The sequence below is a fragment of the Chiloscyllium plagiosum genome, unplaced genomic scaffold, assembly GCF_037043375.1.
Source record: "Chiloscyllium plagiosum isolate Xiang-an unplaced genomic scaffold, Cpla_swu_hap1 HiC_scaffold_10, whole genome shotgun sequence".
Classification (NCBI taxonomy): Eukaryota; Metazoa; Chordata; class Chondrichthyes; order Orectolobiformes; family Hemiscylliidae; genus Chiloscyllium; species Chiloscyllium plagiosum.
The window spans coordinates 112059940-112076478 of NW_028270148.1; the positions used below are offsets into that span (position 1 = coordinate 112059940).

A 16539-nucleotide genomic window follows, 5' to 3' on the forward strand; every position below is an offset into this window, starting at 1 on the left:
TAAAGTCTTATACAACTGCAACGTGACTTGCCAACTTTTAAAGTCAATGCCCTGAACAATGAAGGCAAGCATGCTTGTAGGTCTTCTTCTGGTTTTGAGGGAATGTTGGAGGCACAATCTCTTGGATAAGATAGTAAAGGTTCTGAATTTTCTCTCAGGTGGATGTAAACAATTCCATGGAACTCGTGCAAAAATTGTACAGTGTCTTCCCCCATCATTTTCCCTCAAGCAAAACATTAAAATGGATTATTTGGTGATTACACCTTGTGGGAAGATAGTTGTACTCTAAAATTTTCCCAGTCTTTGCAGCTAATCAGGGATCTTAGAACAGTCAATATCTCCAGAGAAAAAGGTACTTGGTAAACTAATGAAATTTAAAGTTGACAAGTAGTTGGTAACTTAGGGCCTAAAAAGAAGTGGCTGCTGAGATATCGGAGGCATTGATTATCATCTTCCAACATTCCGTAGAATCGGGGAAGATCTCAGTAGGTTGAAAAACAGCAAATGTAATGTCTTAAATCAAGAAAGGGAGGGAGACAGAAGGCTGGAAGCTGTAGGCAGTTTGACTTGTACCTAGAATTGGAAAAATTGCTGCTATACATCATTAAGGAATAGTAACAGGACATTTAGAAAATCATAACGTAATTGAGCCATGTCAACAAAGGTTTATGAAATGAAAAGTGTGTTTGAAAAGGTTTTTAAGAGCTCTTTAAAGATGTAACCAGCAGGGTGGTTAAAGAGGGTCCAGAAAATGCAGATTTCCAAAAGGTATTTGTGTGATGCCACACAAACTATAGCTCATGACATTGGAATAATATATTAGCTGAATCTGGAATTGTCTAACTTACACAAAACAGTCAGGATAAACTGGTCATTTTTAACATTGGCAAGCTATAACTAAAGGGGTGTACAGGGATGAGTACAGTTTCCTCAACTATTTACAATTTATTTTTATAATTTGGATAGGACTGTTGAAGCCAAATGTGATTTGATTTGACTTAGTATTGTCGCGTGTATTGAGATACAGTGAAAAGTATTGTTTTGTGTGCTAACCAGACAAATCATACCTTACATAAGATCATCAGGGTAATAGAACAGAATGCAGAATATAGAGGAACCTCGATTATCCAAATACCAATTATCCGAAAATCGGATTATCCGAAGGAGATCTCGAGCTCCCGATAAAAACATATCAAAGACCTGTTTCCAACAGTGATCGCATCTTTTGTTTACAGTGATTAAGCAGGCATGGTCTCTAAATGACTGACCTCCTGCCCTTTCTCTCCCCCCAAACTTTCCCTGGAGTTTTACAGAGGGGTGTACCCTATTCCCCACCGTTCCCTAGATAATCTCTCCAACATTGTCCTGTACGGGGCGAACGTGGAACCTGTCTAAAAGGTTGTGTGCTTGTGTGCACGCGCGCGCTATTTGGAGACTTACCCCACAAAGGCAGCAGCAGCAGTCTTGTTGTTGGTGTACAGTCTGGCTGCCATGGAGAGGGGGCGTGGGTAGACAAGGGGAGCGGTGTTGGATGGGGTTGGGGGCGTGGGGGGGGGGGGCGGTGTTGGACAGGGTTGGGGCGGGGGGTGGTGCTGGATGGGGTTGGGGGGGCGGGAGGTGGTGTTGGACGGATTTGGAGGTGGGGGCGGTGTTGGACGGGGGTTGAGGCGGTGTTGGATGGGGTGGGGGGGGGCGGGGAACAGTGTTGGACAGGTTTGGGGGCAGGGGGTAGGAGTTGAACGGAGTTTGGAGTTGGGAGGGTGGGGGCTCGCGCGCTGGGTGCTGCTGCAGTCTCCTGAATGAGGAGCAGACTTTAAAACTCCGAGCCCCACAGGAAAGGCATTTAATCGATTCACTGAATAATCGATTATCCAAACAAAATAGTGCCTGCCCATCAAGTTTGGATAATCGAGGTTCCCCTGTATAGTGTTACAACTACAGAGAAGTTGCAGAGAAAGATCAACTCTAATACATGAGAGGTCTGTTCGTAAGTCTTGTAACAGCAAGGAAGAAATTGTTCTTAAATTTGTTGGTACATGTCTTCAAACCTTTGTATCTTCTGCTTAATGGAAGAGGGTGGGAGGGGTCTTTGATGATGTTGGCTGCTTCCCCAAAGCAGGAGGAGGTGTAGACAGTCAATGGATGGGAGATTGCTTTATGTGATGGACTGGGCTGTGTTCACAATGCTCTGTAATTTCTTGCAGTCTTGGGCAGAGCATTGCCATCTCGAGCTGTGATGTATCTGGATAAATGCTTTCTGTAGTGTCTCTGTAACAATCGGTAAGAGTCGTTATGTACGTGCTGTATTTTCTTAGCCCTTGGAGGAAGTAGAGATGTTGCTGTGCTCTCTTGACTGTAGTGTCGGCGTGGATCGACCAGTATGTTTACTGATGATGCAAAGGTAGGTAGGAAAGCAACTTGTTAAAGGGAGTCAAAGTGTTAGGAAAGGGATGTAAATATGGTGAGTCGGTAAATAATTACCAGATGAAGTATAATGTGCAGAAATGTGAATTAATGAGGATTTTCGAAGCAAAGTCATATTTGACAAATTATTGGTTTTTTGAAGATATAACTAGCAGAGTGGATAAGGGGGAAGCCAGTGGACGTGGTTTGCTTGTATTTTCAGAAGACTTTTCTTAAGATCCCACAGAAGACATTAGCATGCAAGATCAAAACATATTGGATTTGAGGTCATATTTGAAATGGATGGAGAACTAGTTGGCAGGCAGGAAAGAAAGAGTAAGAATACATGGGTCTTTTTCCAAGTGGCAAGCAGTGATCAGTGGGTTACATGAGGGATCAGTGCTTGGACCCCAGCTATTCACAATATACAGAGTCATAAAGATGTATAGCACGGAAACAGACCCTTCAGTCCAACTCATCCATGCTGACCAGATATCCTAAATTAATCTAGTCCCATTTGCCAGCACTTGTCCCATATCGTTCTAAACCCTTCCTACTCATATACCCATCTAGATGCCTTTTAAATGTTGTAATTGTACCAGCCTCCACCACTTTCTCTGGCAGCTCATTCCAAATATATACCACCCTCTGAGTGAAAAAGTTTCCCTTTAGGTTCCTTGTAAATATTTCCCCTCTCACCCTAAACCTATGCCCTCTAGTTCTGGACTCCCTGAACCCAGAGAAAAGACCTTGTCTATTTACCCTATTGATGCCCCTCATGATTTTATAAACCTCTATAAGGTCACCCCTCAGCCTCCAATGCTCCAGGGAAAACAGCCCCAGCCTATTCAGCCTCTCCCTATAGCTCAAGTCCTCCATAGAAATGATTTAGATAAGGATAAGGATTCCATATCTTTGAGTTGGAGAACGTCAGTGTGGTTTGAACATGTTAAATAGGGAAATATGTTGCAGATGGAGTGTAATGTGGATAAATATGAGATAATGAGATCTGAATACCTTTGTGCACTAGTTGCTGAAATTAAGCATGCACGTGCAGCAGGTGGTGAAGAAGACAAATGATATGTTGATCTTCACAGCGAGAGAATTCGAGTGCAGGAGTAGAGAGATCTTGCTGCAATCGTACAGGACCTTGGTGAGACCACACCTGGAGTACTGCATGCCTTATCTGAGAAGGATGTTCCGGCTATGGAGGCAATGCATAGGAGGCTTACCAGACTGATTCCTGGGATAGTGGGACTGATATACTTGGAGAAACCAGATCAGTTAGGATGATATTCATGGGAGTTTAAAAGAATAAGCATGGTTCTCATAGAAACCTATAAAATCCTAACAGCCTTAGACAAGGTAGATGCAGGAAGGATGTTCCTGACGACTGGAGAACCAGGGATCACAATCTAAGGATATAGGGTTGGCCTTTTAGCACTGAGATGAGGAGAAATGTCTTCACCCAGGGAGTGCTGTACCTGTAGAATTCTCTCCTAAACGGTTAAGGCCAAAACATTAGATGTTTTCAAGAAGGAGATAGATATAATTCTTAGGGCTAAAGGACGCAGTGGGTATGGGGAGAAAGCAGGAATAGGAGACTGAGTTGGATGATCAGCCGCAATCATACGGAATGATGGAGCAGAGTCGAAGGGCTGAATGGCCTATTGCAGCTCCGATGTGCTATATTAATGCACTTTGGTAGAAAGAGTAGAAAAGAACTTAATTATTTAAGTTTTTGATGGACTGTAGAGAACAGCATTTGGATGTCTTCATGCATGACATACAAAAAGTTAGAACATAGATGCAGCAAGTAATTAAGAAGGTGAATGAACATTGGCCTTTATTGCAAGATGTGAAGGTGCCGGTGTTGGTCTGGGGTGGACAAGGTCAGAAGTCACACGACACCAGGTTATATTCCTGATGTGAAGAGCTTATGCCCGAAACGTCGACTCTCCTACTCTTTGGATGCTGCCTGACCTGCTGTGCTTTTCCAGCTCCGCACTTCTGTGACACCAGGTCATAGGCCAACAGATTTATTTGAAAACACAAGGTTTTGGAGCAGTGCTTGTGATTTCAAATAAACCTGTTGGACCGTAATCTAGTGTCGTGTGACTTCTGACTTTATTACAAGATGGTCTGTAGAATAAAAGTAGGGAAGTCTGGCTACAAGTATACAGCCCATTTGTGAGATCCTTTCAAGAGTATTGCATACAGCTTTGGTCTGGTTATTTAAGGATCAATATTCTATGAATTTGAGGCACTTCAGAGAAAATTCAACATGATGGAGATGTTTGTCTTAAGAGGTAACGGTTGAGCATTTTGGGCCTGTATTCAGTGTAGGTCATCTTATTAATAAACACATGCATTCTGAGGGAACTTGACAAGATGTTGAGAAGATGTTTTCTCTCGGGGAGGGGGGGGGGGGGGAGAATATAGCACTAGGGGGCATTGGGGTCAAGCCCTCATCACTAAGGGGATTGTGAATCTTTGAAAATCTCTACCTAGAGACTGAATTATTAACTGTGCTCAAGCCTGCTATTTTTGAGTTTTAGATGGTGGTTAATAGTTACAGGAAGCAGGCGGGATAATGGAATTAAGGCGAAAGATCAGAATTGTGCAGCAGAATCAAGCATGAATGGTCTACACTTGTTCAAATTATTTATGTTTTCCTTGCCTGTTGTGCTTCCATGATAGCAAGAGCGTTCACACGTTCAGAGGCTCCTGTGTGCTGAGGGAAATTGTGAAAATACAGGTCTTCATTTTTAAGTATTTTACTAACTCTTTAAAACCGGTTGTTTTTCCCGATTTCCCCTCCTTTTCCAAGGAATTGAAGATACTTTCAAGACTGCAGCCACAGAGATGAGTCTAATGGCTGGAGGTGAAGATATAAATGCCACTGAGTTATTTGGACTAGGTAGGTTTCTGGTCTTGCTGATAAGGCTACATTCTCAAAGTAAATTATTTTTAAGATCATGTGACATGGTAATGGTCGATATAATCAGCACCCTTTATACTGATACACGACTCACTGATAGAGTCTCTTGATCATTAACCCAGGTATTGTTCTGAGAACCAGGGTTTGAATCCTGCCATGGCAGATGGTGACATTTGAATTCAATAAAAATCTGGAATTAAGAGTCTAATAATGACCATGAATCCATCGTCAATTATTGGAAAAACCCATTTGGTTCATTAATGTCCTCTGGGAAAGGAAATCTGTCCTCCTCATCTGGTCTGGCCTACATTGTGACTCCAGACCCAGAGCAATGTGGTTGACTCTTAACTGCCCTCTGGACAATTAGGGCTGGGCAATAAATGCTGGTCTGCCCAGTGACACCTTCATCCCGTGAATGAACAGATTAAAAAAAAAAGCAAGTGTGGCTGGGCTGCATAAAATTTCCAACTGGCATCGGAACTAGTGACATTGATCACAGGAAAAACATAGGAAGATAGGAAATAGGAGCAGGAGTAGGCCATTTGGTCTTTTGGGCCTACTCTGTTTATGGATATGATCATGGCTGATTATGCAACTGTTCCTACTTTCTCCCCATCCCCTTTAGCCCTAAGATCTATATCTATCTCCTGTTGCGCAACTGCTTTCTGTGTCAGAGAATTCCACAGATTCACCACTCTCTGAGTGAGACATTTCTCCTCGTCTCAGTCCCAAATGGCCTACCCATTGCCTACTTATGCTTTTCATCATCACCCCTCAGACGCTGGGCGCTCAGTTTGAGAGATGCAACCACCAACCACCCCCATTTCCCCGACTCAATCCCTCCTAAACACCCCTATTATGACACTTCCACTGGGTCATCCGAGGTTGTGAGGCTTCCTGCCTGAACTAACCTCCCAGGCCATGCATTCCAGACCTCATCTCTGGGTGGAAAGAATTTTCCTCAAGTCCCCTCTGAACCTCCTGCCTTACACCTTAAAATGATGCCCCCTGTTAGTTAGCCTTTAACTAAGTGGAATAGTTGCTTTCTATCCACCCTCACAATTTTATACACCTCAGTCAGCATGCCCCCCTCTCATTCCCATCCCAAGCCATCTCTAAAGAGGCCACTTTTTGCCAATCAATGACTCCCACATCAATGGGTCCTCACCCTTACTCCTATCTTTCTGCAGAACCTTGGCTACCCTCTGGTCATCCTCACTCTACAGTCCCGTTCTTCCTGCGGTATTACCAGTATTGTTAAGAAGTTTCCTGCTTGGGAAAAAAAATCAGAAAAAAATTTGGATATTCAGAAACGATTTCGCAGGATGTTGTTGGGACTAGAGCGTTTGAGATATAAAATAGACTGAAATGACTGGGAGCCTTTTCACTGGAGTATACGAGGTTTATAAAATCACGAGCGACATAAATAAGGTGAATGGCGAGAGTCTTTTCGCTTAAGTGGGGTGTTCAAAACTAGGGGACATATTTTTAAGATGAGAGGAGAAAGATTTGAGAAGTACATGAGGGGTGAAATTTTTACATACAAAGTGGTTCATGTGTGGAATGAACTGCCAGAGGAAGTGGTGGATGCAGGCACCGTTATAACGTTTAAAAGACATTTGGATAAGTACGTGAATAGGAAAGATTTGGAAGGATATGGGCCAAATGCAGGCAGGTGGGACTAGTTTAGTTTGGAAACATGGCTAGAGTGGACTGGTAAGACCTAATGGTCTGTTTCTGTGTTGTTTGTGGGACACTTCCTACGCAAGACCTTCAGATGCAGAGACGTGGCAATAAGAGCAGGAATAGGCCATTTGGCCCATCATGGGAAGGCAGTGTGGAGTGGTATAATCACAGGCCTGGTAATCCAGAAGCCTAGACTACAATCTGGGAACATGGATTTGAACACCCAACATGGCAGATGGTGAATTCCATAAATATCTGTCATTAAATGCTACTCTAATAGTGACCACGTAGTCACTACTGATTATTGCTTAAAAACTCGTCTGGTTTACTAATGTCCTTTGGGGAAGGAAATCTGCCATCCTTACCTGGTCTGACCTACATGTGACTCCAAAACATCTGCAATGTGGTAGATCTTTAACTTCCTTCTGAACAATTGGGAATGGATAATAAATCCTGTTCTAGGTAACAATATGCACGCTCCATGAACAAAGAACAGTTCCTACCCTGTGATTCAAACAGAGTTGGTTGACTATCTTACCTATACACTATATTTCACCATTATCCCCAGATCCCATGATATCATCATTATGCATGAAACTGACAACTTCTGTCTTGAATATGCCCAATGCCTGAGCTTCCAGAGCCTTCCTCAGGGCAGAGAATTCCAAAGATTCAAAGTTAAAAATCACACAACACCAGGCTATAGTTCAACAGGTTTATTTGGAAGTGCTAGCTGTCTTACGATCTTATACTCCACAACCACCTGATGAAGGAGCAGTGCTAGTGTTTCCAAATAAACCTGTTGGACTATAACCTGGTGTTGTGTGATTTTTAACTTTGTACACCCCAGTCCAACACCAGCATCTCCAAATCCACCAGCCTTTGAGTGAAGGAATTCCTTCTCATCTCAGTCTTAGTCTAATCTTATCCTGAGATTATATCCCCAGTTCTGGATAGCACAGTGGTTAGCACTGCTGCCTCCACAGCGCCAGGGACCCTGTTTCAATTCTACCCTTGGCCTACTGTGTGTGGAGTTTTCAAGTTATATGCATGGTTTCCTCCCACAATCTAAAGATATGCAGGTTAGGTGGGCTAGCCATGGGAAATTGCCTGTGATTTGTAAACAAGGTGGATTAACCATGGGGTTATGGGGGTAGGGTGAGTCTGGGTGGGATGCTCTTTGAAGGGTCAGTGTAGACTTGATTGGCCTCTGTCTGCACTGTCGCGATTTCTACTTCCCATTTATATCCACTCTCTCAGAATTCTGTAAGTTTCAGTGAGATAGCCTCTCTTTCTTTGAAATATAAGAAAATACAGACCCAGTCTCTTCAATATCACTAGATTTTCAGTCCAGCACTCTTCCTAGTGAACCCTTTCAGTTAATGATGAGTAATTCATCCCTGAGCACCCTCAAAACATCAACTTTCTAGTTACAAGTCAATTGTGCTAACCCAGTGCACCATGGAGACAGAAGCCATTTGTTAGTCTGAATGCTATTATTGATGACTGACTCAGTGATAACAAGTGATATTATTAATTACCAGTTTAATGAACAGCAGCTCCCAACCAGAATTTAACATGTGCATCAGACAAGTTGATGAAGTGAATAGTTTTTTTAAAATAAAAAATGGTCATGTCTTTCCTGTTTAATAAAGAGGAAAGAATAATTTAGTTTTTAATAAATGACTAAGGCCAAGTGATAGATCCATCAGCAACCACAAAATAAGCAAATTGTTCCCTCAGAGTTAGAACAGACTTGAGACTGAACCACGCCAAACCCTGAGGCAAAAGGTCAGCTATTTTATTGGATGGTGTAGCAGGCTCAAGGGGCCAAATGACCTCTTGTTTCTCAGAACGGAATGACTTTTGCAATCAGGGGTTTTGTTCAGGCTTTCAGGGGCTCACTTGCATCAGCGATGGTGCTTTTCACAAGTCGATACTAACATTATAAAATATTCTACCCTCCACTCCCCCCCCGAAACCATGCCAGATTCCGACAGCTGCGAGAGGTGGATGAACTGCAAGAGCGAATTCTTGAAGAAGTACATGCACAAGGTTGTGAATGACCTTCCGAGCTGCCCCTGCTCCTATCCAACAGAGATTGCCTACAGCACGACCGACATCTTTGACCGCCCAAAACAGAAGGACTTTCGCTGGAAGGATGCGAGCGGACCCAAGGAGCGCCTGGAGATCTACAAACCGACAGCACGTTATTGTATCCGCTCCATGCTGTCCCTGGAAAGCACAACACTGGCAGCTCAGCACTGCTGCTACGATGAGAACATGCAACTGATCACCAGGGGTAAAGGTGGAGGCACCCCAAACCTCATCAGCACTGAATTCTCAGCGGACCTGCATTATAAGGTGGACATTCTCCCCTGGATCATTTGCAAGGGGGATTGGAGCCGGTACAATGAGGTCAGACCCCCAAACAATGGTCTGAAATGTACAGATAATCCTTCTGATGATGTATACGAGAGGCAGTTCCGAGAGGCCCGGGAGTATTAAAAACCTGGCTGGGATTAATAGACCGAATGCTCATTTTCTGGAGGAAGTGAGTTTATTTCCGTGTGTAGTCAGACATCCAGTTCTCTGGATATGTGCACCCATGCATTCAAAACGCCACAGAACAGAGTTCAGCCACTTGGCACCTTGTCAATGCTTCCTTTTTGCCTGCTCCAAACGTTTCAGGACCATTTTATTTTTCCTTTTCCTTTCGGCAGCAGCAGGCTTGTAGTTCAAAGGGAACACTGTACCCATTTTGAACAGTTAAAGGGAAACAAATTTGTTTAATCTAATTCCATTGGAAGGATTGGGGAGGGTGCGTGTGTGTGTGATGAGTCAACCCACAGTATTCAAAGCATTCTGTGGATTTGAGGCATTTTCGACCATAAGCAAAGGAGGTGGCACTTTTAAAGAGTTTTGTCCCTCTCCCCATGTCTTTCATACGCTCTTGAGACTTCTTAAAAGCCAGTTTATAAAGTATTAATTGTACTGAATGCAAAATGTTACAGAGAATCTTACTTTGTAAAGTTGTGACATAGATAATTTTCTCATTGAAACCTCTTTTAAAAAATGTTCCTAAGATTTTTTTAAAAATCTGCTTTATCTTTGTATAGTATTTATTGAGCTGCAGTTTAACAGGCACTCATACTCACACGCACTCATTCATACATTTTCTCACACAGATACTTACAACACTGTCACACACATGCACACTTTTTCTCTCACACACATGCATACTTTCTCGCACGCATACTTGCACGCATACACACACGCACATTTTCTCTCTCTCTCACACACACACACACACACTTTCCCTCTTTCACACATGCACACTTTCCCTCTCTCTCATATACACACACAGTCTCAAACAAACATGCACTCTCTCTCACCACGCACTCATTCTCACACATATACTCTCTCTCTCACCCGCACATACTTTCACACACACACACGCACTCTCTCTCTCTCTCTCATATACACACATTCCGTCTCTCACACACAAATATACACAGACACAGATACATGGACCATCTCACACACATTTACACATACACACAGAAACACACAGATACACACAGACCCTCTCTCTCACATATACACTCACGCAGACTCTCTCTCACACACACAGCTTCATGTGGTTTGCTTATTTTAGATACCATCTGGACTTTGAGCCAGCTGAACACAGCAAAGACCGAGAGAGAGAGAGAGCTTTCATATGCCTTTTCAAGAAGCAAATCTGAAAATAAATTGTAATTTAATTTTAAAAGTAACCTGAAGGTTTTCCTTCCTCCTACAGCACCCACCCCCAGCCCACCTTTTATCTTGTGGGTGTGTGTATGAAAGGTTTTAACCTGCACCTTTTATCAGTCCATTGCTATCAGATGGGGGCCAGTTCGTACAAGCGTTTGATCACTGGCCGCCTGGAGTGACCAGCTGCTGACCCTTATGAGCATGAACAAACACACAGATCAGCTTCAGATGGGCTTGGCTGCTGCAGCTCACATTGCTTGGCATTCTTATAGCTTCAAATCTGACTGTCCCAGCTCTAACCAATCTATTTTTAATTTCTATCCTAAAATCACCTTCTCATCTCCCAGAGAGAGGGGTGCAAAGTACATTTCTGTTCTCCCCTGTTTTGTTTAAGACTAGTAAGTGTTTCTGAGATAGTTCAGTGTTAAATGCCAGTCCCTTACATTAACTCCAGCATAAGGTTACATTATCCGGAGGGATGAGAACAACTGATCTTTATCTAATCATCTCGTCTGCCCAGGAAGTCCTGGAGATCAAAGCAAGGTGCATTTATTTAGCACTATGTCAAGTTAAAAACAGTTCAGAGGCAGACATACAATCTGCCAAAGCTTGAATCCTTTCTGAATGACATTGCCTGCCTTCATAACAGAACTCTACCAACGGACCATTCTCAGCTGCTGACTGTTAAAAGTGACATCTTTCAATGCATCACAGAAATCCCTTTCTGAAACTCACTGACACTTCTGCTGGTGAGAATGTGTGTTCTCTTAAAAAGAAATTAATGTAACAACTACATAATTTGGGGACTTAAAAAAAACACTGAAGGACTGGCACAGAAACAGGAAGAGCATTTAACGGATGCAGTCATTCGAGCTTTAGAAAAAGTTGCTAAGTGCTTTGTGATCAAGGCTAGCCTCTAATACAGATAAACAGGCTCTCTCTGTGATCTCTCCCACATGCTGTTCCTGATCTCAGAATATTGGGATCCTCACCGGCTAACTACCTCGATTGGAGGGCAGACGGGAAGGTTGAATCAGGCTCCGCTGTTACCAGGTTGGGGTGGAATGGGGAATTATTCGGGGTTACGTGAATGCCAGTTTATGGGTTATTGATGAAAGATGTTACTTATAAAGTCATACAGCACGGAAACAGACCCTTCAGCCCAATCAGTCCATGTCGAACATAATCCCAAAATGAACTAGTTGCGCTCGCCTGCTCCTAGTCCATATCCCTCCAAACCTTTTCTATTCATGCACTTATCTAAATATCTTTTAAATGTTATAATCGTGCCCACCCTCTGGAAGTTCATTCTGCACCTGACTCACCCTCTGTGTAAAAAAACTGTCTCTCATGCCTTTTACAAATTTCTCTCCTCACACCTTAAAATTGCATCCCCCAGTTTTGAAATCCCCCGTCAGAGGGAAAGGACAACTACCATTAACTCTATCCATACCCCTCATTACTTTTATAAACTTTATCAGGTTGCCTCTCAACCTCCTACGCTCACATGGATGGTAACACTTATTCTCACTCTTTTCACCCCTCCTCTGATGACTGGGAGCAGGCCAATCGAGTGATTATTGATTCTGAACAGGGACCACTGGACTCGAAACGTTAGCTCTGTTTCTCTGTTCACAGATGCTGCCAGACCCGCTGAGCTTCTCCAGCACTTTCTGTTTCTGTCTCAATGACAATTGGACTGGTTAGGTTCTTTGTAGGTATCTGGGTAATCTTTCACATTGACCACTTGATGCCAAAGACAAAGTTGGACTGTAATGGCCTGGTTATGGGAGCTGCTTGCTCCAGGTCACTGACCTTCAACACTATGATTTGGACTCTATAGTCATCTTTATCCTTTATGAGGAAAATATACTTCCTCACATGAAGCAAACCAGATTGTAAGCAACTGGTGTCATGTACATCACCTCAAATCAGGGACATGAGTAACCAAGTTAATCCATTTCCTCAGGTGTTGCTGTTGGGAGAACTCCCAGTTGCTCATTTATGTTTATAGACCTAGGCAGAAACCGACAGGGCAGGTAGACTTGGTTAAATGCCTTTCCTGGAGGAATCACATCTCTGACAATCTAGCACAAGTTCAGGGTTACAGATAGAATACGAGTTGAAGCTTCAGTGTGGGGTTTGAGCCCAACAACATGTCAATGTTTAGGTAGCACAGTGGCTCAGAGGTTAGCACTGCTGCCTCACAGCACCAAGGACACAGGTTTAATTCTACCCTCAGGTGTCTGGGAGGACATTACATGTTTTCCCTGTGTCTGCGTCAGTTTCTACCAGGCAGTCCAGTTTCTCCCTACAGTCCAAAGGTGTGTAGGTTCAGGTGGATTGGCTATGCTAAATTGCCCATAGTGTCCAAGGTTGAGTAGGTTAGGTTGTCAAGCCATGGAAAATGCAGAGTTACAGGGATGGGGTAGTGGGATGGGGTGCTTTTGGAGGGGCTCTGTGGACTCAATAGGTAAATGGCCTGCCCCCACACTGAAAGGATTCTATGAATGTTGATCTTTACCTAGAGAATGTGGAGCTTGTTTCTTTAAGGAGTAGTCAAGGGGAACAACAAGGGTAGATGTAGAGCATAAAATGTGGGAGCAGAAGTAGTCGGCTATTCAGCCCATTGAGTCTGCTGTGCCATTCAATGAGGATTCAAATCCATCAACTCCAACTTCCTGTCTTTATCCCATAACCTGATTCACTTCCTGATTATGAATTTCACTATCCTTGAATATATTTAACTATCAAACCTCCACAGCTCTTAGCAGTAAAGAATTCCACATATTCACTCTCCTCTGGGCGAAGAAATTCCTCCTCAATTCTGTCTTAAATGGACGACCCTTTACTCTGAGATGATGCCCTCGAGTCTTAGATTCTACCAAAAGGGGATAAAGTCTCTCAGTATCCACCCTGTCAAGCCCTCTGAGAATTTTGTATGTTCCAATCGGTTATCTTCCACTCTTCTAAACTCTAATGGGTACAGGCAGAACTTGCTCAAGCTCCTCCTCATAAGACTTTCTTCTTTGAGGAGGAGCTAGGTAAGCACAAGTTAAGAAAGATGTCAACTTTTATTTTGATAGCATTAGACAAAAGAGGGGGAAGAGATTTTTGTGGCAAATGAAGGCTGGCATAGACTAGTTGGAGCGAATGGCCTGTTTCTATACCACAAGTTTCAGATAAATTTAATGAGGATTCAAATCCATCAAAAAAACTTAAGTGAAACATGAGTATTCTATGTATCATTGATAATTAAATAAGTAACCTATCTACAGTCAATGAACAGTAGCTGGTGTGAGAATTGGGGAAGCCTGGGAGAAGGGGAAATTTTTTGGCAAGGCTTAGGTGCTTGCTTTGGTGTAGTGTTGCGGTGGAGGTTGAGATTGCGGTCTTACTCTAGGAGTGCCACCATCACCACAGGTTACATGTGCTCCTTTCAAGCCTTCCTGAAACAGCAGGTGGACCTGATCATCTTAAGGACACTAAGTATGTCTGCGCTGTGGAGGCTGGTGTGAAAGGGAGACCACAATGTCAGGGAACACATGATAGTCCACAAGACTCAGTTGGTCGAAGGCACCCAAAGCAAAAGGTTTCAGCTTTTGGTCACTCCAGTAGCAGGAGGAAGAAGCCTCAAGCAGCAGAGGAACTGATATCAGTCTCCAGGGATTTGAAGCTTAGGAAAAGTCCCGGAAAGCTGGAAAGGCAGCGGATGTGGGTGGGGCACAGTCTATGTATCAGACTGAGAGAAGCAAACATAGAAGAATTTCCCATACAGCTAAAATGTTGTGTTTGGTTCTGAGGGCTCACTGTACTCCCAGGCATTGCTTGTCAGTTGAGATGGAGGGTGAAGGCAGCCCACAAGCGATATTTGCTTGGTGCAGGTGAGAAACGTTGGAGCTGGAAGAAACCTAAGGGCATTGCCAGCTTAGTGAAGCTAGCTGTCTGCGAAAGAGCTGGAAATGTGGCAAACATGGGTTGGAATACTTCAGAAATTGAGTGAAACATAAGACCCTGGGGAAGAGATTTAACAGGCATTCAGACAGTCTGTCATAGAGCAGCTTTGAGAGAATTTCAATGCTGTTTCTCTGACAGTGAAGAATTGGAATCCAAGTGAAGAAGACAAGGTTTTAAGGAGATATGGTGACCTACAAATCATGCACATCAGGGTGGAATGCTGAGTGGTCTATGGCATGTGTCCTGACCACATCAATTTGATGTAATCTGTGGAGCTTCCAACCACAGTTAGTCTGTTGATTCATATTTACCTCCTTGTTAATGCTGAAAATTAAAATATAAGCTGCATATATATTGTACATTATTTAAATGATTTAACCTTGTATAGTAAAGTTAACTTTGTTTTCAAAAATCTTGTAGATTTATTGTCTAAGTCCCTGGGACATCAAATTTTGTGCACTTTTGACAAAAAAAGGTTACTAGTCCCCAGTCAGTCTGTCACCTAATTTGGTGGTCTCATCTAGGACCATAAGATAATTTATAAAAACTGAAAGAACTACAGATGCTGTAAATTTGAGACAAAAATAGACATTACTGGAAAAGCCCAGCAAGTCTGGCAGCATCTGTGGCAAGAAATCAGAGACCGGTAGTTCTGAGGAAGGGTCATTTGGCCTGAAAAGTTAACTCTGATTTCTCTTTACAGATGCTGCCAGATCTGCTGAGTTTTTCCAGCAATTTAATTTTTTGTCCATAAAATAATTTGGGGGTTTGTCTGGGATCTGAAATCTACAGAAAAATATGAGTCTTGGGATTTGTGGAGGTTAAAGCTGACAATAAATTTACAGTGTAGTACTTGTTGAGGATCAAAATAAATTTGCCAGTTGCTATGACTGATCCCTCAGCAATTGACTAAATGAAGGGCTTCTGCCCGAAATGTCGATTTTCCTGGTCCTCGCATGCTGCCTGACCTGCTATGTTTTTCCAGCACCACTCTAACCTTGACTCTAATCTCCAGCATCTGCAGTCCTTACTTTTGCCTAAATTTTACCAAGGCTGGGTTAATAACATTCTCAGGAAAGTTGGAGTTATAGCAATAACTAGAGCTGTTTACATTATTGAAGAGGTAATGTGATGGAATTTCGAGCTTGAAGAAGGAAAAGTTAAACCAGATAACAATTCAGTGGATTTGGCAAGAGTTCAATCACAAATGAAGTGGCTTGAGATAGAGAAAGAAAGAAACAAAGGAGTTGTAGACAATAAGAGGTAGAGAAAAGCAAAAGGTAGATCAAAAAAAAGATCTACCCTTCGGTCTAACCCTTCCATGCCGACCAGATATCCCAACCCAATCTCGTCCCATCTGCCAGTACCCGGCCCATATCCCTCCAAACCCTTCCTATTCATATACCCATCCAAATGCCTTTTAAATGTTGCAATTGTACCAGCCTCCACCACTGCCTCTGGCAGCTCATTCCATACACGTGCCACCCTCTGCATGAAAAAGTTGCCCCTTAGGTCTCTTTTATATCTTTCCCCTCTCAATTCTGGAATATTGTGTGCAATTCTGGCCTCCTTCCTATCGGAAAGATGTTGTGAAACTTGAAAGGGTTCAGAAAAGATTTACAAGGATGTTGCCAGGGTTGGAAGATTTGAGCTACAGGGAGAGGTTGAATAGGCTTGGGCAGTTTTCCCTGGAGCGTCGGAGGCTGAGGGGTGACCTTAAAGAGGTGTATAAAATCATGAGAGGCATGGATAGGATAAATAGACAATGCCTTTTCCCTGGGGTGAGGGAGTCCAGA

General features: G+C 43.0%; 1 protein-coding gene across 3 annotated transcripts in view; it reads left to right on the forward strand.

Annotated features, from left to right (window-relative positions):
• Positions 1-16095, forward strand: part of ism1 (isthmin 1) — a 97332-nt gene extending 81237 nt beyond the window's left edge. For 2 of the 3 annotated variants that reach the window (XM_087991673.1, XM_043696868.2), the window contains exons 5-6: positions 5234-5323; positions 9021-16095. In XM_087991673.1, coding sequence (XP_087847799.1) covers positions 5234-5323; positions 9021-9538 — 608 coding nt within the window. In that variant the 3' untranslated portion in view covers positions 9539-16095. The remainder of the gene's footprint in view (positions 1-5233; positions 5324-9020) is intronic. The other variant, XM_087991672.1, reaches the window with a different exon arrangement.
• The last annotated feature ends 444 nt before the right edge of the window (positions 16096-16539 follow it).